General features: G+C 35.4%; 2 protein-coding genes across 2 annotated transcripts in view; both read right to left on the reverse strand.

The window, feature by feature from the left end:
• LOC144968151 (protein sidekick-1-like) overlaps positions 1-10,691 on the reverse strand; it is a 36,855-nt gene extending 26,164 nt beyond the window's left edge. Inside the window, exons 1-6 of the mRNA XM_078906183.1 lie at positions 10,368-10,691; positions 6,596-6,757; positions 5,483-5,746; positions 4,131-4,237; positions 2,406-2,571; positions 26-235 (exon numbers count right to left, since the gene is read on the reverse strand). Of these exons, the coding sequence (XP_078762309.1) occupies positions 26-235; positions 2,406-2,571; positions 4,131-4,237; positions 5,483-5,746; positions 6,596-6,757; positions 10,368-10,506 (1,048 nt within the window). The 5' untranslated portion in view covers positions 10,507-10,691. The remainder of the gene's footprint in view (positions 1-25; positions 236-2,405; positions 2,572-4,130; positions 4,238-5,482; positions 5,747-6,595; positions 6,758-10,367) is intronic.
• Positions 10,692-17,106: 6,415 nt separating this feature from the next.
• LOC144968154 (protein jagunal-like) lies at positions 17,107-26,498 on the reverse strand. The gene is made up of 2 exons (XM_078906185.1): positions 26,224-26,498; positions 17,107-22,362 (listed from the first exon to the last, which is right to left on the reverse strand). Exons 1-2 carry the CDS (start codon positions 26,310-26,312, stop codon positions 21,876-21,878), a joined length of 576 nt encoding a protein of 191 aa, XP_078762311.1. The 5' UTR covers positions 26,313-26,498; the 3' UTR covers positions 17,107-21,875.

Genomic DNA, 26,498 nt, shown 5'->3' on the forward strand with positions numbered 1-26,498 from the left:
ATCCTTGTTTATTCTACAAACATACCAAGATTCTCAATTCTGTAGGATACGACGGTTGCATTCAGTCGAACTGTGTAGACGTCTGGAAATCCCTTGCCGTAGCCGACTTGATACCCATCCACCGGAACTGGTAGGCCTGTCTCATCATCTTGGGGCGGCTTCCACGAAACAATCACGAAATCCGTGTATGGGGCCACATTCAATTCTGTCAATCTTGGCGGTATCTGTGATACTTCTATAATAATAATATAATAATAATAATACTTTATTGCATCCCAAAAGGGAACTTTTTGTACAGATGTGTTATAAGTTACACAGTAAGATAAATAGATAATGGAAATAGGATGTACATATAAATAAGGAGTTTGTTTCACAGCAGAGCCGCGCTTTATAGATGAATAATTTCAAAACTGTAAAATAGTTTAAATTGTCACTATAAATTGAAAATTGAAAAGATTGCAAAACAAAATAAACTGATAGATTAATATTTACATTATTTGGAAGTAAAATATCAAAAATAATTATATATAATGATTATTGCTTGTTGTTATAAAGCCTAATACTGGACAGCAGAAAAGATTTCTGTCTGACATGTGGGATTTCAGAAAGCTGAGTGAATGAAATGCTATTAGAAATATGTCAACCCACATTTGTTTTTAATTACAGTTTTCAACATCTATATAAGTGTAACAAAAACTGGGGGTTACAATAGTCCAGTTGGAAGAGCATAAACTTCAAAAGCGAAAAGAAAAAAAGGACAATTTCAAGCGGTTGTGCAGTCGAGATTTTTTTTTTTTTATGAACCCCATATCTATCCAGCGGTGATTGGGTAGCTGGATCTGTTAGATCTATAACAGTTCTTTGCAATAGATTTCTTTCCTATCAAAATGGTAGGCTTGGGAGCAAACAATTGCAATTGTCCATTTAATGCTATAGAAAACAGGATAAACTTTTAGTTCCATTGGTCTTATGATCCTGAGGGATTAAAATGATTTATTAAAGTGATAGACTCAATATAAACAATAAATTCTTTTTTTTATTGATTTTTTTTTTAATTGCTAAAATTGAATCAACTAATTATTCAGTAAAAAATGACTATCAGATAGACACCATTAACTTTAATTCAGTCACATGATGTGGATATGTGAGTCCAGGAGAAGGCAAGTCTTATGTGGATGCCCTTCTACCACTCAGAACTGAAAAACTTCGATATTGGGGAAGCCTGGGAATATTGGACAAATACCATGCCCGAAGGAGGTGGGGTAATCAAAGACCCAATGGAATTTATCCCAGACTTCAGGAATGGCAATCAAAAACAGTGGGTTGCCTCAAACCAACTACTGACAGGCCACGGCAGGACTGCTGCAAACATGCATCGATGGGGTCTGAGGGAGTCAGCCGATTGTACCCACTGTCAGGGAAGACCAGAGACAGCAGACCACATTATCTTACACTGCCCTGAGACGAGATTGGCGGGAGGTTTCGAGGCTGTCCTTAACCACGGTGACTAATTTAAAGACTGGCTGAAGACTTCCTTTGTGAAGATGTAGACATAGGCTACTACTACTAGTCAAATGATGAATGAGTTTTGATGATTGAATCAATGAAAATTTATTTTTAACTGATTCGAACCTGAGCTTTCACAGCCAGTTCCTTACCAAATCCATAGCCATTTTTTAGTGCTAGCTTAGTATTAAGTAAATTCAGAAAAAGAATCATTACAAGAGAACTAATGGATGGATTTTGATTTTGTTTTTGCAAATTGTTCTGGAATAAATTGTCAAGAATAATGCAATAGATTGAAAATTTAAACAACAATAATTATTTTTATCACTTGTTTGATTCGAAGAAAGGTGAAAAATGACTCAAAAAAATTCATAAGATCACACATTTGATCTCTACCAATAAACAAATATAATAAAACGATAGTTAATTTTCAAATATTATGCTAGGATTAGATATTAGCAACATATTGATTGTAAAGTTTTATGCATCAATTATAATCATCTTTATGAAAATTATAGAGACAAATCTCCCCCCCCCCCCCCCCCCCCACTCTTATTTTTCACCCAGAGGATCAAAAGAATTCTACAAAACAGCAAACAGAATCAATTTTTGTTCATTTTCTTCAGTGGATGCTATGAAAGGAAGTAATGAACTTTCCCAAATGTATTTCAAATAAATAAAGTGAATTAAGTAAGATTTATATTTAGAATCTTTGTCTAGTTCAATTTGCGAGTATATTCGACAGTAGGCTGTGGGTGTGGCTTGAATTTGTGAGTATTCTCGTCCACAGGGTTGAATCAGTTAATAAAAAGGAAGAAAAAGAAGTTCTTAAATACTTCCAGTTCAGAGTCAAACAGCTTAACCACTATGCCACAGATCCACTTAATACTAATACCCACCACTGTCGTTATCTTTCTTTTTCTTGGTTCTTTTTGATGACTTTTTCTTCTCTTTCTTTTTCTTCCTTTTCGATTTCTTTTTCTTCCTTTTAAGCTTTTTCTGTTCACTAAGCTCTATGTCATTTCCTTTGGAGGCTGGTTTACATTTTCGTGTTGCCAGAAATACCTAAGAGTAAAAATATTCGGCCTTGAGAATTGAGAAATCATTGTACCATTGTTTGAATAATCTAGATAAATATCATTACTACAAATCAAATAATAAAAACTCTGGAGTTTTTAATTTAAACGCCAATATTCTCACAAAAATGAATATAAGATCTTCAAAATAGAAAAAGACACCAAACATGGGGCGTTTCAGGCTCAAAACCCTTCTTCAGCCTACAGCAAAATAAAACTGATAAAAACATATAATATATTTTTATGTTTTTAATGTTCTTATTGCGGTTTTTTATTTTTTTTTGGGGGGGGGGGGGTTGTTGTTGGCTGAAGAAGAGTTTTGAGCCGGAAACATTTTGTGTTTGGTATTTGGTTCTTTTTTTTTTAAGTTGTCATATTCATTTTTGTTTATTACTATATACAGTCCAAGCTTATTATCACTTTGACTTTGGTTAAAATAATATATAAAAATGTAAAACATTTATCTTTCATCTAATCATTAAATGGATGTATTAAAAATATGTCACTCTGCTTGAAACAATTAACAGAGGCCATTCACAAATGGGTCATATCTAAAGAAACTTTTGCTCAAAACATTCTTACTCGATTCCCAAAATCACTTGAGCTTATATATATATATATATATATATATATATATATATATATATATATATATATATATATATATATATATATATATATATCCACAATGGCCACTAAACGTGCTCAAAGCTCTTTACATGGGGTCCCTAGCTAACAGCAACATGTAACATTTAGGATGAGACATAATAATAATAATAATAATAATAATAATAATAATAATAATAATAATAATAATAATAATAATAATAATAATAATAATAATAATAATAATAAGCACATGTCGATAGTGCTTTTAGTCAAAACCTCAAGGCCCCCATGATGCCTGTTAGGCAAAAGAAAGATTTTTCCGACAAAGACAATAATCAGGTACCGATTTTACACCTGAATACATTGAGTAAAGAGCCTTTTCCAGGACTCAAGTAGATGCCACTCAGAGGGGGACTCAAACCTTGGACTTTCTGACACAAAGGTGAGTGTCATACCACAAGACTAAATAGTCACACTAATCAATTAAAAATAAGCAAGAGGAATAACTACAACTAACACAATACATCAATGGTCAGCGAATCAAACCTCTGAAGTCCCGATTTTCACAATCGGCTGATCAAAACTTCGAGGTCTACATCTGAGTTTTGTGCACCATGATATCATCAGAAGTCTGATCCGCCCAAAATTAAATAAAGCATGGTGCACAAAGCGCGTATGTAGACTTCAGAGTTTTGATCCACCGATCATGAAAATCGGGACTGCAGAGATTTGATCCACCAATCATCAATATGAAATTTACACCAACTATTAAGAAATATGATTTGGTTTTATTTGACCTATCATTCCAAAAGCACTAAAACTTCTGAATTCATCAAATTAAAAACAAGAAAAATGACAATTATTTTCAAAATTATACAATGTAAATAAAACAAAAATACAGGACACAGATTTTATTCATTGACGATAAACAAGACCTACTGGGTCACATTTTGATGAGTCATTCCCACGCTTGAGTTTGTGTTTCACACTCCGAAGACCGGTTTTCTCATTGCAAGGCTGCCATTTCCCTTTCTTGTATAAACATCCTTCAAAAAAATTATAAAATAAAATAAAGTGCTTCCTCTATAAAATAACAGGTTACAAATAAAATGCTTTAGCACAGCAGCCAACTTTTCACAGAGCTAAAATGGGACATCCTTACGTGCTATACCATATGATCAAAATGACAGTATGTTTGGCCTTTTGTAACTTATGATCTAGATTTAAAGCTATACTTATTGTTACCCTATGATCTAGATTTAAAGCTATATCTTTTGCAACCTATAGTCTAGATTTAAATCTATACCTTTTGGAACCTATAATCTAGATTTAAAGCTATAACTTTTGCAACCTATAGTCTAGATTTAAATCTATACCTTTTGGAACCTATAATCTAGATTTAAAGCTATAACTTTTGTAACCTATAATCTAAATTTAAAGCTATACCTTTTGTAACCTAAAATCTAGATTTAAAGCAATACCTTTTGTAACCTATGATCTAGATTTAAAGCTATACCTTTTGTAATCCTAAGCCATACATTTTGTAACCTATGATCTAGATTTAAAGCTATAACTTTTGTAACCTATAATCTAAATTTAAAGCTATACCTTTTGTAACCTAAAATCTAGATTTAAAGCTATACCTTTTGTAACCTATAATCTAGATTTAAAGCTATACTCTCTATTTGTTTATTCCTTGTTTAAATCACTAGTCAAAAAATCATAATCCTGGGACATGCCAGGGTCATTTCCTAACATATAAACAGTCTTTATTTTATATCATCTTTCTTTTTTTCTAGTTCTCCAGATTGCCAAATCAGGATAGTTAGCCACTGCACTTTCGGTGTTGTTTAGAAATCTATCAAACTACAAAATACAGCTAAAATCAACTTCATAAAGTAGGCTGTCGTATAGTAATGTGATTGTTATCATAATCTTTCATGAGCACACAATTTTATAACGACACGAAGAGGATGATTTTTCCCAAAAATATTGACTGACTAAAAAAAAAATCATGCTGCTGACAAAGTACAATTTATCAATTAAAAAGTAATAAAACAAAAATAAATATAACAGCTTCAGAAAAGATCAAAATACCAAACATGGAATGTTTCAGACTCACAACCCTTCTTCGGCCAACAACAATGAAAACATAAATACATTACTATAAAATCCAGATCAACCGCAAAGAATCTGGTATTTTGTTCTCTTTTGAAACCGTTATATTCATTTTGTTTATTACTTTTTACAGTCCACAGCTTCTAGCAGCTTAATATCAATTTATCAATTACCATTTTTCATCACTGTCTTTTGTTTCTTCCTCCTATCTTTATTCTTTTTCCTCCCTTTATCTTTCTTTCTTCCTCTCTTTCTCTGCAAGACAGACGTGTTGTCTTGACCACCCTCCAGCACGCTCTCTGCTTGACACTCCCTGCTCTCCAATCGTGTATTGTCACACATCTGTGTACTTCCTGATCTCAACTCCAGAGTGCGGGTTTTTGTGTTTATATTCTTGTTGCATTCAGACCAGTCTGACACTTGGATGTATTCGCAACCTGTGGATAAAAAAAAAATTGTTATGGTTGGGATTTTTTTAAAATAAAAAATTACGCCCTTTCGCAACGGCACCATTAGATCCCTCGCCAAGGCATTCCATGAAGGAATTTAGATAATCCATCAAACAGGATGTCTGATGTCAACAGGAATCACCCATGTGGTTCAACTGAGCAAATTGAGGGTTAATAATCTTGGCCAAAGAAAAAAACACGGATTACAGTGTAATGCCTTAACCACTTGACCACTTAATCCCCCTATGGTTGGGATAGGCTTAATAAAATGTTGAGAATGAAAATTATCAAAGAACTGAAATAATATAAGAAACATTCATTCTCAGGAAAAGGAATATAAAATAAAATGGGTTCAATCATATTTTCAAGTTCATACTTGTATTAGCTTTAAAACTAAGTTAAAAAAGGTTGAGTCTTACTGTAGCCTGAAAATTTCAATTTCCAATCCACAATAAGTTTATATATGGGTTCCTATCAATATGAATTTAACCTCTTCTAAACTTTATGTTTATTACTGGTCATATTTCGCTGGCTAATGGGATCTTATAATATGGGTTCCTAAAAATATGAAATGAAGCTATTTTAAACTTTATGTTTTTTTTATTTTATATATATATATATATATATATATATATATATATATATATATATATATATATATATATATATATATATATATATATATTTCAAGTATATTTATAATCAACTTCTACAATATTGTTTCGAGCGTTCGCTCTCATCAGGAAGTGTAAGCGTAAGTAGATTGTTGTGTTTATCGTACAGTTTGTTTTTGATTTTTGTTTGTTTGTTGTTTGCTTTATTCTAAAAGAGTATTACCGTTGTGTGTAATGGATTCCAAGTCACAAGGTTTTGTGTAGGTTCTGGTTTTGGGGCAATCATTTCTGCTCCTACTTCGAATCAAATTGGCAATCTTAGTCTTGACATGTACAGTCGGGTCACAAGCATCCCACTTCACTCTTGACTTATTGTATCTGCATTCTTAAAAAATTGATAGCATTGTAAAAACCATTATGAATGAATGACACAATCGAATATATTGAACTTCCATCAGATAATTAATTAATCTCTCTCTCTCTCTCTCTCTCTCTCTCTCTCTCTCTCTCTCTCACTTTTATATCTATCCTCTCTCTCTTTCTATAAAATCACTCGAAAGTCTAAATATCATTTGTTTTACAATTTACAGCATCCAACAGCAACGAAGATTATTTTACCTACTTATAGGTAGTCGCATCGCCCGTGGCTGAGCCGCTGATCGAGCCCCGATATCGATGTTACGGCTCTGGAGTGAAAATTGTGTTTACCGGTGAACATAGTTTTACTTCCATTGCCGTGGAATCGCTTCCTGTGCACTAATTTCGTCACTTCCGGTCTCATTTTAAAGAGGAGAAGCCAGCGCATCAGGCGGCGTTTTCAGATTTTTAATCCGTTCATTCTTTGTTCAGATGCCAGCTGTTTGAAAATTTGGTAAGTTTTAACTTCATTTTAAATACATTTTTCATTATATTACCTATTTTTAATTAATGTTATATTATTCGCCAACCATTTTTCTCTATTTGTGTGAATTTTGGTGGTGATTGATGCTGGCGAAAGCGTCTTTTAGTGACTTTAAATACGATGCGTGTTCATGAAGTTGGCGACGGCCAACCAGGATTGCCTCTCGATGTATCCCCGAGTCTCCTGTGTACAGTGCAGTCTGTAAACTATCGACTGCGTTTGCTTTTGTGACTTGTATAAATAATTTCAAGCTAAATAATTGCTGTAAAAAGACTGAAAATAGTCCCATCCATAATTTTAGTTTTATGAATGAATGTTGAAACTGAAATGACTTTTTAACTGGGATGATACCGGACAACTAAAAATTATGTTCCACTGATATTATTTTTTATCTTTTATTTTTGTTTGTTCTGCAGGTTAAGTGTGTTGGTTTAATTTAATGTGGTTAATTTCAATACAAATAATACAGAATAGCATGATAGAGCCAATTCAAGTATATTTCATTCATTACTTTACTCTTTACCACAACAAAAATTATTATATAACTTTTAATTTTGTTGATTTAATCATAATCGAAGTACTTTTTTTGTTTTCAGAGTCAGACGTTCATTATGACACCACATTTTCATGTTTCATTTCCTGCCTTGTATTTTTAAATATGAAATTGAAATAACAATATGAATTTGATTGTCTGCCACCTCCAACTCCCGTCGTCTGCCGCCTCGAACTCCAGTCGTCTGTCTTGTATTTTTAAATATGAGATTGAAATAACAACATGAATTTGATTGTCTGCCACCTCCAACTCCAGTCGTCTGCCTCCTCCAGCTCCAATAATCTGCCTTGTATTTTTATATATGAAATTGAAATAACAACATGAATTTGATTGTCTGCCACCTCCAACTCCCGTCGTCTGCCGCCTCTAACTCCTGTCGTCTGTCTTGTATTTTTAAATATGAGATTGAAATAACAACATGAATTTGATTGTCTGCCTCCTCCAGCTCCAATAATCTGCCTTGTATTTTTAAATATGAAATTGACATAACAACATGAATTTGATTGTCTGCCACCTCCAACTCCAGTCGTCTGCCGCCTCGAACTCCAGTCGTCTGTCTTGTATTTTTAAATATGAGATTGAAATAACAACATGAATTTGATTGTCTGCCACCTCCAACTCCAGTCGTCTGCCGTCTCGAACTCCAGTCGTCTGTCTTGTATTTCTAAATATGAGATTGAAATAACAACATGAATTTGATTGTCTGCCACCTCCAGCTCCTATAATCTGCCTTGTATTTTTGAATATATGAAATTGTAATAACAACATGAATTTGATTGTCTGCCACCTCCAACTCCCGTCGTCTGCCGCCTCCAGCTCCAATAATCTGCTTTGTATTTCTAAATATGAGATTGAAATAACAACATGAATTTGATTGTCTGCCACCTCCAACTCCCGTCATCTGCCTCCTCCAGCTCCAATAATCCGCCTTGTATTTTTAAATATGAAATTGAAATAACAACATGAATTTGATTGTCTGCCACCTCCAACTCCAGTCGTCTGCCGCCTCTAACTCCAGTCGTCTGTCTTGTATTTTTAAATATGAGACTGAAATAACGACATGAATTTGATTGTCTGCCACCTCCAACTCCCGTCGACTGCCTCCTCCAGCTCCAATAATCTGCCTTGTATTTTAAATATGAAATTGAAGTAACAACATGAATTCGATCGTCAGTCTCCCCCAACTACTTCTGTATCATTGCTTGGACTTCGATGTATTTATTCAGTATCATTACCTGGATATTGCCTGTGTCTACATTCCATGCAGCCAACAACCCAGAGTGCCTAGATTTTGTTGTCTTCTGTCTTTTGCCACATATCAGCCATCTTATGGATTTAAGCGAGTCAGTACGTGAGTACCCTTTAATCTGTTCTCTTAGTGATGTTGAATGCAAAGCAATTATCAAAATTTCTAAAGTTCATTTCAATTTTAATGTAGTTTAATAGTTAGTCATATGATACATCTCTTCGAGATGTTCAGTTTGATATATGACATGCCTATGTTGCAGAAAGTTTGCAAAGTGTCGGTATTTATCGGCTTATTGTTTGTTATTATGTAATATGTTACGTAATATTCAATTTTGCATTTTCAGGTTAAGTTTTCTCTACCACTCTTATGTAGTTCTTGTTTTTAATTTTGCATTTTTATCACTGACCATGTTTGCATATATAAAGCGGCAAGCTTGTTTCTCCCGAGTACTGTTGGTGCCCAAATGTCTTGTCCAAGGATGCAAAAACATTGGGCAGTACATTTGCAAGTTGCATTTACTGACACTTGTTCAACTTTATTTCTAGCCCTGTTCATTGTTTTTTTGTTTTTTTTTCTTCTCTCCGAATACCAGTCATCTTTCGTCTGTTGCTCATTTGCCAATGCCAAATATTAAGTGCCTTCCCCAAGGACACAACTTTAGTGTCTAAATTCATACGTTTACGCTCCTTTCCTCTTGTTTTAACAATTTTTGTGTTCAAAATTAATCATAGCCATAGTATTGTAAGCATGCTCTGGAAGAAGACCACCCTCAAATCTGTTTTTAAAGTTATTATCCGTTCCTCGCGTCTTTTTTTTTCATTTTCTAGGGTTATGTAATTGCATGACGTTGCATAATATTGCATAATAATCATTTAATTTTTAAAAAATTTGCTTCGTCTTTCCTTTGCGATCATTTTGATATATGGTTTTATATGTATTCCACCCCAAATAACCGTGATTTTCCATTTCCCCCGCTTTTCGGTTGCTCTCTGGTCACAGTTTTAGTTTCTTTTTTCCTCTTAAATTATATTAAGTATTTTGGTCCACTTTTGCGGACTAATAATCCCGTAACTTTGGTTCTAATTGTCACATTGTCATAATTTTGGTACCATTGAAAAGTGTATTTCTTGCAGAATAGCATGAGACTATTTTGAAAACAATTGCTGCAATCTCAAATTTTCATGCAACTACCTATTAGCCTACTACTAACCTAAATCAACTGAGATAAATTTAAAGGATTAAAAATAAGCAATTTGTTCATACAAATAATTAACATGTTGTAATTATCTTACTCTTAGATCGCCCTTTTTTTCCCCTCGCTGATGCAGAGTCTGGTGCCACAAATAACAAAAGGCATACGATGAAGACAAACGCAACAAGTGTGAATAATCCGTGATGGTTCCTCCATTTCCTCATTCCAGAGCAAATCATCCTTGGTTTAGCGATAACAATAGACAGCCTTAATTAAATGTTAGGTTACTCATCCAGCAACATAATGGTGCTGATCTGAAGTAATCACGAAAGGAATATGTTTCTTTACATACACAGTTCTATTATTTTGTTTATGGCTTACGAAGGACTCCCGCGGTTGTTATTGTTTACAACAAGAAGCAACTGAACCGAAAACATTTTAGTCAATAATGTTACAGTTTAGCAGTTCAAAAAAAGTAGAAAGAAGGAAGGCGTACCTAAAGGGTGGAATGTTTTTCATTTCCATAATATTATTATGAACATTTGATGAGGGGGCGGGGGGCTGCATTCGCATTCAGTTCAACATTCTAGGTTCATCTCCACTTCTTTCTTCTAACTTTTCATTGAAATTATGAGAGACCAAACTTAAATGAAGCAGTGTCCAACAAAGCAGAAAGAAAAATACAAAAATTCAGTCTGCGTTGGCTGGGGACATGTACAAAAAAAAAAAAACTTGAGCGTTTATATAGCGCAATATCCACTAAACATGCTCAAAGTGTTTTACAGGGGGTCCCTGACCAACAGCAACACGTAACATGTAGAACGAGACTCACGCCTGTTGGGCGATATTACTTTTTTTTTCGGACAGAGACAACGCTGTTAACGGCAATGTACTCATTTTACACCTGAGTACGGTGAGAGAATGTGAGAAAGAGTCTTTTCCAAAGACTCAACTATGCGCCGAGCGAGCCTGGAACCCCGGACCTTCCGATCCGAAAGCGAGTGTCATACCACAAGACCACATAGCCGCACAACGAATGTATGTAAGAGCTCGATGGCTGGGGATCTTTGCGTGTACAGGAAGCTGGGTATCAAATCTCATTTATTTCTGAGGTCCGTGTCATACTATTCATAGGCTACACATCTTTTCAGATTGTTACTTTACACCACAAGTGCCTGCTCCTATATTTTCCACTTTTTGCTATATTTTTTTTTTTTTTTTTTAATTATTTGTTTTGTTTTGTGTGTTTTTCAAAATTCTTTACACTTTGTAATACCAAAGCCGACATATACATATATATGCAGGTCTGACATCCGATCATCCTTATGGGCCTGGTTTAACATTGTTGTAATGGAAAATTTATTGCGCCATTTTTTGAGATTCCCTTTCCAACAATGAGCCCATAAGGAATTGAGTTATCGGACCAGCAAATAATGGCACCAAGACCTAAGCCTATGTACTTACCTACCGGTCTTTGTAATAACTTCGTATTCTGATTTCATTGTTTTGTTGTTTTGTGGGGGGGTTTTTGTTTGTTTTTTTTGTTTGTTTTTTTTTGTTTTTGTTTGTTTTTGTTTTTTTTTTTTGTTTTTTTTTTTTTTTACACCTTGATATTGCTTCCGCATGCAGATCTGTCTAAAAGGGTTCTTGATTTGAATTCTTTACTAATTTAATGCTCTGAAATCCTGGAAGAGGGCAAAGTCGACTTGTACTCAGTGAATTTTGTATTTGTAAAATAAACTTGGGTATTTATATAGCGCAATCCACTAAACGTGCTGAAAGCTCTTTGCATTGGGTCCTCAGCATGGCCCTCTATATCGATAGTATGCGCTTGGCTAAGAAGCTCACAACATTGCCATCCGAAAGTACAATGGACCAACACACAAAACTATGTTAACCATGAGCTTTTATAGTCTGGTTGATACAGCTTGATGAGAAGTATCCATAAACATGGATGGCAAAAGACAAAAACAAAGAACTGAGTGACGTCAACTTCATTCTATCTATACTATAGAGGGCCATGGTCCTTAGCCAACGCCAAAAGCAACACTTAACATGTAGGACGAGACGACACTTGTAAGGCGATATCACAATTTATCACACGACAGAGACAATGCTGTTAACGACCAGTGTACTCATTTTACACCTGAGTACGGTGAACAAATGTGAGTAAAGGGCCTTTTCCAGGGATTCAACTAAGTGCCGTTCCAGAACGGGACTCGAACCCAGGACCTTCCGGTTCGAATGCGAGTGTCATACCACTAGACCACCTAGATGTAATGATAGCACGTCTGACCGGTAATCAGAAGGACTAAGGTTCGATCCCTTGCGAGGTAGACTGATTTTTAGGATGTATTTTTTTCTTCTTGTATTTTTCTTTGTTGCTTTGTCTGATACCTTTCAAAAACACATTTGATCAGATCTTTAAACTTAATATCATGAATATTAAGAGTTGTGTGCCAGTTAAACTCTAAGACCACTGGGGCCACAGTAGAAATAGAAAGGATAAGAAATGAAGTGAGTAGGAAAGTGCTAGAAGACGCTAGAGAATTAAAAATTCCGTGGCGGCGATGGGGGCTCGAACCCGTGATCTTATTGGTACAACTCCGCCTGGCCGGGGACAGCGTGAGTCTAACTCGACTGTATGAGTTATCCACCACTTCAAACACGAGTGCCTGCTCCACTCACTTTTTAAAAAATTAAAATAGGAAGGACACGATTTGCTTTACAAAAGTACAATGACATCCAGATAGCTTAACCGACTCCAGAGATGTTTGTTTGTTTTTAAGGGTTTTACGGCGCTTGCAACACATTAAGGTCATATCAGCGCCAGTAAAAAAAGGAAGAAAATGGGATAGTAAAAATTTCTAGAATTACAATAAAAGCACAAAAGAAAAGGTGAGACCAGACAAAGGGAAATTGGTTCAAATAGGGAACAGATGTAGATTCCAAGAGCACACCGTCAAAATACTTAGTTTGAGATCACCTAAAAGTCTCACCCAGACACAAGCACAGGTCCCAACTAAGAGGAATACACTCAAATGTTTACAAATCACATAATATAATATGTAAACTAAACATAATACAATGCATAACAGAGAGATGATTTACAAGGGAAAAAATATCATCTCCCAAAACTATAATTATACATTCGACTGTTTCCCTCCCAGCCAAGGAACTCTGGTCAGGGTCAGGACAAAACTAAGTAATCTCATTCCAAGACAACGACAGAAAACAATTGGAAAACGGGTATGGGGGGGGGGGGTAGAGGACACAGCATGTACCTCCCTGCCCTCTATGGGAGGTCAGGATCCCCACCCAGCGACTCCAGAGAGATGGATTATAGGGAAATATAATCTCGCACAGAAAACCACTCACATAATGGCCGAATCGTCTTCTAGTGAAGATTTAAAAAACAATTCACACATTTTTTCCCCTTTACTCGCCCTCAAAGGGAAAATTGTTTTTAGGGTCTATCCCAAAGGAAGACTGAAATAACCCAGGCGCCAGCCGCGGTGCAGTGCCGCAAAGTGAGCTAGGGCGAGGTGACACAACGAGACGGGTAAACGAACTCGGTACATTTTGGATACGAAGCAAAGACCGTACCGCTGAGCCACGGTGCAATCCCCAAGCAATGTGATTTGACACCATGTAGAAGGAAAGGACCTCTACTGAAATTCCCCAAGCATTGTGAACTTCCCAATGTAGAAGCAAAGCATTGTGAATTGCGATATGTCCCAGTGTTGCAAGAAAGGCCTTCTCGTGAAAATCTCCAAAACATTTTGATCTGATCCATTGTAGAAGGTAAGGTCTTTTTTCTAATGAAAATATTTAAAAATCGTTTGTTTTTAAGAGTTTTACGGCGCTTGTAACATATTTCTGTCAAAAAAAGTTCTAGAATTACAATTAAAGTACCCGAGAATAAGCAAGAAAAGGGGGAATTGCTTCAAAAGGGAACAGCTGTAGATTCCACGTATCCAAATATTATGATCTGTCCCAGTGTATAAGGAAAGGCCTTCGAGTGAAAAGTCCCAAGCACGGTGACTGTTTAACGGGAAGCAGCTGACCCGCTGATAGAATGAAAGGTGTGTATGGAAGTGTGCCAATTCAGAACAAAGATGAAAGCAACGTATTTTGTTTTTGTTTTTAAGGGATTTAAGGCGCTTGCGACACACCAAAAACTCCTGCAGAAACAAGAAAATTACGGAATTCGTGGGTCTCAACACACATGGCTTTGTAATTTCCTCGCAAAACGTACCATGAAAGTAGTCCTAGACGGCACGTCATCGGATGAATGTCCAGTCATATCAGAAGTACCACAGGAATCGGTGCTAGGACCCACACTCTTTCTGTTTCATCAATGACCTACGAGAGGTACGAGTAAAATCTCAGATTAGGTTATTCGCCGATGACTGTCTAATATACCGACCAATAAAATCTGCAAATGATCAAAAATTGCTACAAGAGGACTTGAATAGTCTCGAACAGTGGACTAATGATTGGGGAATGAAATGTAACGCAAACAAATGCTACATCCTCAGCACAGCTAAAAATTACAATGAGACCTACAAGTTAAACAACACCGTCCTTAAACAAGTTGATGATAACCCATACCTTGGCATCACCTTCTCAAAGGACTTGAAATGGGGGGAAACACATTAACAAAGTAACCCAAAAGGCAAGCTCCACCCTCGCCTTTCTCCGCCGAAATATTAGCCACGTCGCATCGTCATGCAAACAAAACGCCTACCTCGCACTTGTGAGATCACAATTGGAATACGGAGCAGTTGCTTGGGACCCCTACCTGAAAGAGGATATTCAAAAACTTGAGAGAGACCAGAGACAAGCCGCCCGGTTCATAACTGGGAACTAGAGCAGAACCCCAGGATGCATGACAAAAATGTTAGAAGAAAGAAACCTCATCAGCCTCCAAAAAAGAGGAAAAGAAAACCATCTGTCATTCATTTTCAAGATTATAACAGACCAAATACCATCAATAAAGGCAGACTCCTTCAAAATTGAGCTTTATATAGCGCAATATCCACTAATTGTGCTCAAAGCACTTTTCAAGGGGTCCCTGGTCAACAGCAACATTTAACATGTAGGACGGGACATGACGCCTGTTAGACGATATTACAATTTTTCGGACATAGACAACGCTGTTAACGGCCAGGTACTCATTTTACACCTGAGTACGGTGAGAGAATGTGAGCAAAGAGCCTTTTCCAAGGACTCAACTATGCGCCGAGCGCGAGGCTCGAACCCAGGACCTTCCGATCCGAAAGCGAGTGTCATACCACTAGTCCACATAGCCGCACAACGTAGAATGGGAAAACAGATAAGGGGGTAGAAGACATAACAATAGTGACCTCTCACCCACTTTGGGAGGTCAATAAACCCCAACTAGCCCTTGTAATAAAAAATGTAGTCCTTCAGAGCCACCAAGCCTAAGGAGCCAGAGTTTTATCCAGTTTCTATATAGTAAAACAGATAGAAGCTCGCTATCCTTTTGATAGGACTCTATTGCAAAGTACTTTCCGCCAGACATAACTGACCCAGCTACCCAATTACTGCAAGGTGGTCATTAAAAGATCTTAGCTTCGCCCAGGATCGAATCAAGAGCCTTATCGCGTGGGAAGCGAATGCTGTACCAACTGAACCACAGTCCTTGGAATAGACTGCCTTAATTCCTCGATAGGAATGAACAAAAGGTATATTACTTTTGTTTTTAAGGGTTTTACAGCGTTTGCAAAACACTTTTAGGTCATATCAGCGCCAGTAAAAAAAAAAGGAGAAAATTGGATAGTAAAACATTCTAGATGTATAATTAAAAGAACTTGAGGAAAAAGTAAGACAAAGGGAAATGGTTCAAATAGGTAACAGCAGATGTAGATTCCAAGAGCATACTATCATTGTAATTAGTTTGAGACGACCTAAAACTCTCACCCAGACACCAACACAAGATTCCACTAAGAGGAATAGACTCAAATGTATACAAATCATATGTTAAAAATGAAAAAAAAAAAAAAAAACAGTACAGAAAAGAGAATTTACAAGACAAAAAATATCATCTCCCAAAACTATGTTTGTTTGTTGTTTTTAAGGTTTTTACGGCGCTTGCAACACATTAAGGTCAAATCAGCGCCAGTAAAAAGGAAGAAAATGGGATAGTAAAAAGTTCTAGAATTACAGTTAAAGGATCCAAGGAATAAGGCAGAAAAAGGGGAATTGGTTCAAATAGGAAACAGATGCAGATTCCAAGAACACACCACCAATGTACTTAGTTTGAGATCACCTAAATTCTCATCCAGAAACAAGCACAGGTCCCCACTAAGAGGAACACACTCAAACGTTTACAAATCATATATAATACATAAACAAACCATAATATAGTGCATAACAGAGAGATGATTTACAAGGAAAAAAATATCATCTCCCAAAACTAACATTTGACTGTTTCCCTCCCAGTCAGGGCCAGGACAAAACCAAGTTATCTCATTAAAAGATAAAGAAAGAGAGCATGTTGGAAAACAGACATAGGGGGATAGAAGACACAGTATGTACCTCCCGCCCACTATGGGAGTCCCAAAACTATAACTATACATTCGACTGTTTCCTTCCCAGTAGACTCCGGCCAGGATCAGGACAAAACCAAGTAATCTCATTCCAAGACAAAGACAGAAAGGAATTGGAAAACAGATAAAGGGGATAGAAGACCCAGCAAGTACTTCCCTACCCAATATGGGAGGTCAGGAGCCCCACCCAGCCCCATAAGAATGAACAAAGGGAATATAATTTTTATCTTATAATAAATGATGGAACAAACAAAACTTTACAAATGAAGTTAGTAAAATAAGATTTATTTAGGGAGATGCACATTGTTGGTAGGGAAAGGGATATTTTTTTTTCAACTTGAAAAAAAAATAATAATAATAATATCAGCACAAAGTGAATTAGCAGTTGAGAGGAGATTGGAAAGCAAAGCATGGCAAGTTATCACAAACATGAAATAATATTCATTGTACACATTAAAATAACACACAACAAACATATTTGAGACAAGTGTGGGGCCAGTGAAGTATATAACAAATAACATACCGTATACAGCATTTTAAAAAGTAGTCATACCGTATACAGTATTTTAAAAAGTAGTCCTTCAGAGCCATTAGACCCATGGGCCGGAGTTTATCCCCGTTTCTGTAACGTGAAATGGACAATGGTAATTGCTTACTACCCTTCGGATAAGGATAAGACGTTATCGCTAAAAACGGTAAGTTTGATTTTTTAAAAAATAAGGATTATAAAACATAATAACTTAGCAAATATTATTAATAAACAAAAAAGAACATAACAGCTTCAAAAAGGAACAAAATACCAAACACGGAAAGTTTCAGGCTCAAAACTCTTCTTCAGCCAACAACAAAAAACAATAAAGACATAAATACATTACAATAGATGACAGAGATATATGCTGAAAAATAAATCAGCAAAATGTGGGGGAAAAAAATCGAAAAATCCCCGTCTTTAAAAAGGCTCATTTTAATCCTTTTTAAAAGCCAAAACCATTCCTTACATAAACAAGTTCCATCAATTATCGATGCATTAAATACTAGTGATAGATAACATACTCGTTAGGGTACATTTTATTTATACCAATAAGTACAAACTAGGAATACGAAATGTAGAACAGGAATAGAAGAATACGTCTCAAACAAAAAACAAACAAAAAAAAAAAAGAAAAAGAAAAAAAAAAAAAAAAAAAACCCACCAAAAACAAAGAAGGGTCCTGGTTTTATATAATAATATATTTTTAAAAATACCTTATAACTTTGAAAGCCTTGCTTGAGGCCAAAATGTTTCTTCCGTATATTTTGCGAAGGTTCTTTTCTGATACTGTTATCTATACCATACCCATATTTGTAGGGAGTAATGACATATTGATTCTAATGGGGCGAGCAGGGTTGTTGTGTGCACAATTTAAGGATAACAATAACATTGAATGAACATCATTTGACTAGACTCTTGTGCGTGAAACAATGAATGACATTTGAAAAATCTATGATGAGGTACGTATAGGGTGACATTATAATGTGACAGACACTTCAATCGTACTTCTCTATTTTACATCTGTCTCCAATAATTATATTTATAATTTATATCAAAAGAAAAATGTTTGCAAAGAGAATATTCCACAGGCTAAAGACAACAAATGGACAGACACGAATTCAACTCAAAACTCTTCTCTCAAACTCAAAGCAAACGCTATGAATAGATAACAGTGAAACACAAATACACAATAAAACCTACATATATTCTTAATTAATGAGAAAAAAAGAAAAACATAATTTATCTTGAGAATTGATTCTTCTGTCAAAAATAAAAAAAAGTATAATTTAAGAGGAAAAACAGAATGTAATTTGGTGAGTAGTCGACAATTCTACTATTAGTAGGTGTTATGAAGATGAAAAGGATGATAAAGACAACTAAAGGAAAATTTCGAGGCATCCTGAATTCATTACATATATATACCAATAATAGTGACAAAATGGATAGATCTAGAACTTTTTCAGATAAGGCATGGTTGTTTCTTTTACAAGCGTTAAATGATGTGTTGAACTTCAAGATACATACAAAAAATTTATTAAGTTGGGATTTAACTTGGGAAGCGGAGGTGGTTCACATTCATTTACGATTGTATAGTATAAAACTTTTTAACAATTTAGATATAGAAAAGTGTGGGAAGTCACACAAAGTACAGTGTAAGTGGTACACAAATCGTTTTCCAAATATTTAAATGATGTAAGTGCAGCTACAGATAAAGATAATAAGCATGGTTCTCTTCTTATACCAAAATATCAGACTAACATTTGACATATGTTATAGTGAACGACAGATCAGTCGGATGGTGAAACAGTTTGAACTGAGATATTGCCTAGTTTAGTTAGAAGATTAAATTTTATCCAAAATTAGTTCTTGTCGTAAATGATTAAATCACCCCTTTTTATACATCTTCGGGAAATATCAAAGCTTAATTTCACTTCTAAATATTCTTTACAGCTAGTGAAGTTGAAAAAAGTATGAAATTTGAAAAAAGTTGCGGGATACCTTTCCCATACATTTGATCATAACTTCATGAAAAATCACCCGATTTACTTCAAATAAAGAATAAAATGCTCGGAGAGCATATTCTTCCAATAAATGCAAAAAAATGCAATTCCAAAATGTTCACATTCCGACTGATTATGTCATGCACTGACACATATATCAATAAATGTTTTATATTTCAGATAAGAAGGTGGCAACTAAAATTGCTGTCAAAAACAAAGTCAACCATGGTACAAAAGGAGGGAAATTTACCAACATAATTAAATCATGAGTGCATATGATTGAATATTCTATGATTATGGGTAGTATAAGTAATGTTTAGTAATTTGAAAAAAAAAAAAGTGTGGATTTTAAAAATATTTTCTTGGGTCAAAGTTCATTTGTAATGCTGTATCGAAAGGTGATTTTCGTAACTTTTTAAATACAAAATGACATTCATATCAATTTTTTTTTAATCCAGCATTTTCTGTGGATTGAATAATAAATATTACTTCTGTTTCCTCATTTTCAGAATCTATTTTCATTTTAGTGCCTGTCTCTCATTTATTTTTGTCAACATAAGAAAGCAAATGAAAGCTTTATTAGTTTTATAATTATTTAAATTCCTTGAAATTTATGTTTTTTAAAAATAAAAAATGTGACGAATATAACCTTTTGACACAACCGTATAGCAGTTGCACCCTAATGTAGTATAAAAAGGACAATCAACTGTATCCAGCATAAACGTGTTATCAACGATAAACATAGACAGGTACGCTATTTGAGCCATCAGAAATTTCTTGAACTTTTTGGTGCTTTTTCAGCACTTTGCAAAATTCATGGGTCATTTAAGTACCAGGAAAAGTAAAAGATGACAGGCTTAAATTAAAAGTGGAGCAGTTGTAAATGACAGAACAAATGTACTTCTGAATCTAGTCTGAGACAAAAATCATGGCATTACCTGGATCTTTGCCGAAAAGAAAAATATATATCTGTAACTATTACTCACGATATATTTTTTAAATGTGAATATACTACTTAACACATACAATGCAAGTTCTGATTACCATATTTAGGCACATAGCCCAGAGATGTTTACAAAGAAAATAAAAAATCACCTCCCACAAAACATGTATAACACCATGCTGTGATCCCCAAATCCCCCCTGTTCACCCATCAGTGATTGGGTAGCTGGGCCCGTTAGAGCTGGTAGAAAGTAATTTGCAATGGACTAACACTCTATCTAAATGATAGTGATAGCAAGCAATTGCTATTGTTTCTTTCACGCTATAGAAACCGGGATAAACTCCGGCTCCATAAAAGTACTCAGTCCATCTAGATAGCAAATGAACCAATATTTTTGTCTACACAGGAGATGGTCACTGTCATCTTGTTCCATATTCCACAAAGAAAAAAAAAAATAATAATAATAATAAACTCAAAATAAAACAAAAAAATCCAGGCAAAATAATTTTATCTCAGTACCATTACAGAATTTATAACATTGTCTCAGCGTAGAATCTCAGCAGGTTTATGAAACAGCAAAGTTCCATTTCCCGAAAGTGTAGGGGAAGATAAATCTTCCGGCAAGATCAACTTTTCAAATTTCCAAAGAACCTAATCAATTTCAGAATTTCCGGTATTTCAGAAAATTCCAGGAAAGTGGCATCCCCGCATCGCTTATCTTCTGGGCCATTATGTAGGAGTGATATGAATGATTTTATCACAAATGACTCAAGGATTACTCAAATCAGAATCTATTACAAACCAAAAGTAAATAACAGACTAAACAAAAAATTTTAAAAACACAAGAACAACAAACAAAGAAGCACCGAGTGATTACATTACATATTTTCTTTCACCCAAATTCCACACTGTACCTTTTAACATGAATGCAGTTATTCTGAAGTATATGAGAACACGCGTATAAACAAAGTCAAGACAAATTTGCATATTTAATCAAATTCCCATTCATTCCGATCCACTACATGCATCAACACACAATAATGAGAAGGCATTTTTGTTAGCTTTCTGTAAAAGAAAAAGCAGAGATAAAATAACAAATAATATTAGTTAATTTTTCTTATGAGGATATGGGAGTTTTACAACATAAATGCAGATTAAAACAAGTGACTAATGGGTATCACTAACCATAAAGAAAAGGCTTTTTGAAGTTTACAGACATTTCAACATAAGGTTTAAGGAGAAGTATTTTCGTTGTAATTACACAAACACATTCCATTCATTTTTCTTTTATACAATATCGCACTTAAAAATGTTTCTTCTTGTCTTCTTTTAGCAGCATTGAAAGAGGGTTTAATGGTTCATATTTCTGAAATCTTAAATCAATATGCGATGTAAATTCTGCATCAACACATAATTTTATTTAAAAATCTGTGTGTTAATTGATGTTGATGTCTTCTAATGATACTGCCGTGTTGTTGAGAGATTATTATCAAAAGGTACACCTAACACTCATTTAGAATTGCACAATATGTAAATTACCTAGAAAAATAGATAACTCTCACTTCGATTTTAATTTGTCAGTGCCTCTTGGTTTCCAAGCCTTGAGAAGGACATAGCTAAAATAGATTGAGAACATATGCAGCTGCAAAGCTATCACCATGAAACCAGTCCACAATAAGACAGCGGGAAATCCTAAAATCTCAAAGGTATAGCTTTTTGTCTGAAAATAGGCCACAATGTCATTTCGCACATCAAATATTCCAAAAAAGACAGGGAAAAGTCCAAAGACGACGACCCCGAGTACAAACTGTCGTAGGAGGAAGCTGTTGTTCTGTGGAGTTGATCGGAAACCGAGGATTGCCGCAAACAAACTGACCAGCCAGGCATATTCCCAGGGTCTCGGATGAGGCAGATCCAGACGCCTTAGACTGACTATGGTGAAACCGAATGCAGAGGAGATACCTGGCAAGCACCGACCAAACATTAGAAGGCCCAATAAAATGTGCAGGAAGAGGGCAAACCTCAAACGCCATTTGTTTATCGAACTGGAATGAAAAAAAAAAAAAACAAAATCAGACATAAATGACAAAATCATAGACAAAATAAAACTAAACAATTTGAATCAAAGCATTACTAAAATGGATGATGAAAATGAAAAAAAAAACATTTAAAAACTTGAGCTTTTATATAGCGCAATATCCAATTTATGTGCTCAAAGCGCTTTACAAGGGGTCCTGACCAACAGCAACATTTAACATGTAGAACGAGACATGACGTCTGTTAGGCATTATTACAATTTTTTTCGACAGAGACAACGCTGTTAATGGCCAGGTACTCATTTTACACCTGAGTACGGTGAGAGAATGTGAGTAAAGAGCCTTTTCCAAGGACTCAACTAGTGAGGCTCGAACTCAGGACCTTCCGGTCTGAAAGCAAGTGTCATACCACAAGACCACATATCCACACTGAAAATGGATACCTTGTAATAACTGAAAAATAATAAATTCAACTTATGAATATATTCTTTCCCTTGCTATTAACAAGTTGTTTGTTAGATAGAAATAACACAGTGTGACACATTTTCCTCCTCCTTGCTCAAACAAAAATTTCAAGACGAAGAATCAATGAAAATGAGGAATACAGTGCAGCCCATTTATAACGACATCAACTCTATAGCGACATGGAATCCAAGTCCTGAATTGTTTCCTATATCTCATTAGTGAAAAAAACTCACCATAATGACATACATTTTAGTAGAAACACTGTATAGTGACACCAATATGGTGATTATCACTAATTTTAAACGGATAGTCAAGGCAAACTTTCTGGTCCAATGGAAATATTTGCTTTCAGCAATAAAATAATATAAATAATAAGGATAATAACAATTAATAATATTAATAGTAACAACAACAATAATAATAATAATAATAATAATAATAATAATAATAAAAGTAATAATAATAATAATAATAATAATTAATAATAGCAATAATAATAATAATAATAATAATAATAATAATAATAATAATAATAATAATAATAATAATAATAATAATAATAATAATAATAATAATAACAATAATAATAATAATGGTATTAGTATTATTAAACGCAGTGGCTATTTTTACAATCCCGTAAAGATGGTTCTCGGGGCTATTTTTACAGTCCCGTAAAGATGGTTCTCGGGGCTATTTTTACAGTCCCGTAAAGATGGTTCTCGGGGCTATTTTTACAGTCCCGTAAGGACGGTTCTCATGGCTATTTTTATGGCGTTGATGCGATTCTGTTCAATTATCCGCATAGTTATAGATTATCATCTTTTTGCAGTATTCACAAAACTTCACATATCATTTCTCCCGATATTTAGATGTACAGATCTAGAGGCGGTGAATGAAAGCAAAATTAATTTCATTTAACATATTTAGATCTAAAGCTAAAACTAAAATTAACAAATAATTAATGTAAAGTCAATTCTCTTAGCGATTTTTACGGTACTGTCATTTTTATTACATATAATTTTTTTTTTTTTTTTTTTTTTTTTTTTTTGCATAATTTATGTTTGCAGTACAGAACAGCCCGTTTTCTATCATCAGTGGGCAGGTTAGGTTGTATGTCTTGATTTTTTTTTTTCTGTCAAACATACATAATATAGATCTATTATCAAACACTGAAAGTATATTTAGTTCCTGCTAGAGTCGACATCCCTCAAGATATAATACTTTACAGGTTGGCTTTTGTTTATACTTTACCAGTATAACCAGTCAGGAAGGACTAACGGTTTATACAATTTTAAAAGACGTAGACGTCTAACATTCAGGGTGCAGTCTTCTCACGTGAGAGTGGGTTTGAATCCAATTTCAGAAAAGATGCCGTTCACAAACCAATTGGACACATTTTGACCATAATTTTAGAACCCCCCCCCCCCCCCCCCCAAACCTCCCAACCGTATTGTGGACAAATGACTACCCCCCCCCCCCCCCCCCCAATGTGGATGTCCATGGTAAAGATGCACATTGCGAAACACCTCATGCTTAAATATTGTTCTTTTGAATAATATTTAAAAAAAAAAAGAAAGTAAATAATGATGATGATTCTCTACCATGGTCGGTCATGATCCAAAAGAATAGAGGTGCCCAAGACTGATCCTCATTGGGGCGCCGAGGTGGAGAGGGCATTTTACTTTGGTCCCACCATCGCGTTGCTCCTACTCCTTTCCCGATTGACCCAGTGTTTGTTCCGACCAGACAAGAGTGGTTGCTGTATTGCTCCTCCCTTCCCAGTTAGGAGGTTGTTTTATTGTTCTCCGCCAAAGCGGTGTTCACCTTGTGGTCAGACCCCTCTGCCTAGGCTTTGAGGTACCACTAGGGAAAGAGATAGATAGAGAAAAAGAGAAAGGAAAAAAAAAAGAGAGAGAGAGAGAGAGAGAGAGAGAGAGAGAGGGAGAGAAAGAGAGAGAGAGAGAGATTGGGAAATAATGAAAGAAAGAGAGAGGGAGAGAGAGAGAAAATGAGAGATAGGGAAAGAAAGAAAGAAAGGATAGAGAAAGAATGAAAGAAAGAGTGTGAGAGAGAGAGAAAGCAAAGAAGAGAAAGAGAGAGAGAAGGAGAGAGGAGAAAGAGAGAGAGAGGAGAGAGAGAGAGAGAGAGAGAGAGGAGAGAGAGAGAAAGAAGAGAGAGAGAGAGGGAAAGAGAGAGAAAATGAGAATGGAAAGAAAGAAGAAAGAAATAGGATAGGAAAGAAAGAAAGAAAAGGATAGAGAAAGAATGAAAGAGTGTGAGAGAGAGAGAAACAAAGAAAGACCGGGAGAGAGAGAGAGAGAGAGAGAGAAAGAGAGAGAGAGAGAGAGAGAGAGAAAGAGAGAGAAAGAAAGAGATTGCGAAAGAATGAAAGAAAGAGAGAGGGAGAGAGAGAGAGAGAAAATGAGAGAGAGGGAAAGAAAGAAAGAAAGAAAGAAAGGGATAGAGAAAGAATGAAAGAGTGAGAGAGAGAGAAACAAAGAAAGACCGGGAGAGAGAGAGAGAGAGAGAGAAAGAGAGAGAGAGAGAGAGAGAGAGAGAGAAGAGAGAGAGAGAGAGAGAGAGAGAGGAGAGAGAGAGGATGCTAACTTGCCGCACCTGAACGAAGGGAGTGAGAGTTTTAGAGCCAATGGCGTCTACTCAGCCAATCTGTTACTATTACCGCAACGCCGTAAAAATAGCCACCAGAACCGTCTTTACGGGACTGTAAAAATAGCCCCGAGAACCATCTTTACGGGACTGTAAAAATAGCCCCGAGAACCATCTTTACGGGACTGTAAAAATAGCCACTGCGATTATTAAAACACAGTTGTAACTCGTATCAGAACCTTGTCTGCTGTGACCAAAATTGTCCCATTACTACTATTAGTCTGGTTTATAAAGTGAACCCCACCCCTTCTCCCTATGCAGCGCATAGGATTTGTCGTGACAGCAGCAGGGACATAACAATTCAATATAGTATAGTCTATTATTACGGCTATTATTATAGTATAGTATAGGAGTCGAGGCCAAGGAAGAACTTAGCACTCGAAATCGAAAGTGAAAGATTTGTAATTTGTGGGTTTTTTTGGGATCTTTTATATTAAGTGTAGCAGAGGAAAATGACCTATTTTATGTTGTACTGTCTGATCTTTATTTGTCACTTTGTCAGATTGTCAACAACAGACGCTTGGGCTTGAACTTGAGGCTTGATATTGATTGATGAATTTGAGAAATCTAATTCTAATTTACTTCCATTCATCAAACTCAAACAAGCCGATTAGACAATAAAGACTGTCGTAATATCATGACACAGTCCACATAGCTTGTTGTAATTCGGTGGTAAGTGAATGTCATGAATGCAATTCTGTCACTGAGTGGGATTCGATTCTTTTGTCTTTACTTTACCTGATTTTGTACTGCCACGCAATGCTTTCCCTATGCCAGTGATCACTCCCATCAGAACCTTGGGGTCGGTAGCCACCTCTTGAAGCCATCTGCTAATGTGCCTCAGAGATATGTAAAAAAGAAAGCTAGGTGCAATCTATCGAAAGATGAAAATACTTGGAGATGAGCCTTCTGTTTGGCTAGCTGATTGCACAAACTTTTTCTTGGTCGAAAAGAATGAAAGTTGATTTTTAACCAGGGTCAACTTCCGTGCCGAAATTCCCCAGTTCTCTCCC

The sequence above is a fragment of the Berghia stephanieae genome, chromosome 3, assembly GCF_034508935.2.
Source record: "Berghia stephanieae isolate SIO BIC M18660-M18661 chromosome 3, UCSD_Bste_1.3, whole genome shotgun sequence".
NCBI classification, from domain to species: Eukaryota; Metazoa; Mollusca; class Gastropoda; order Nudibranchia; family Aeolidiidae; genus Berghia; species Berghia stephanieae.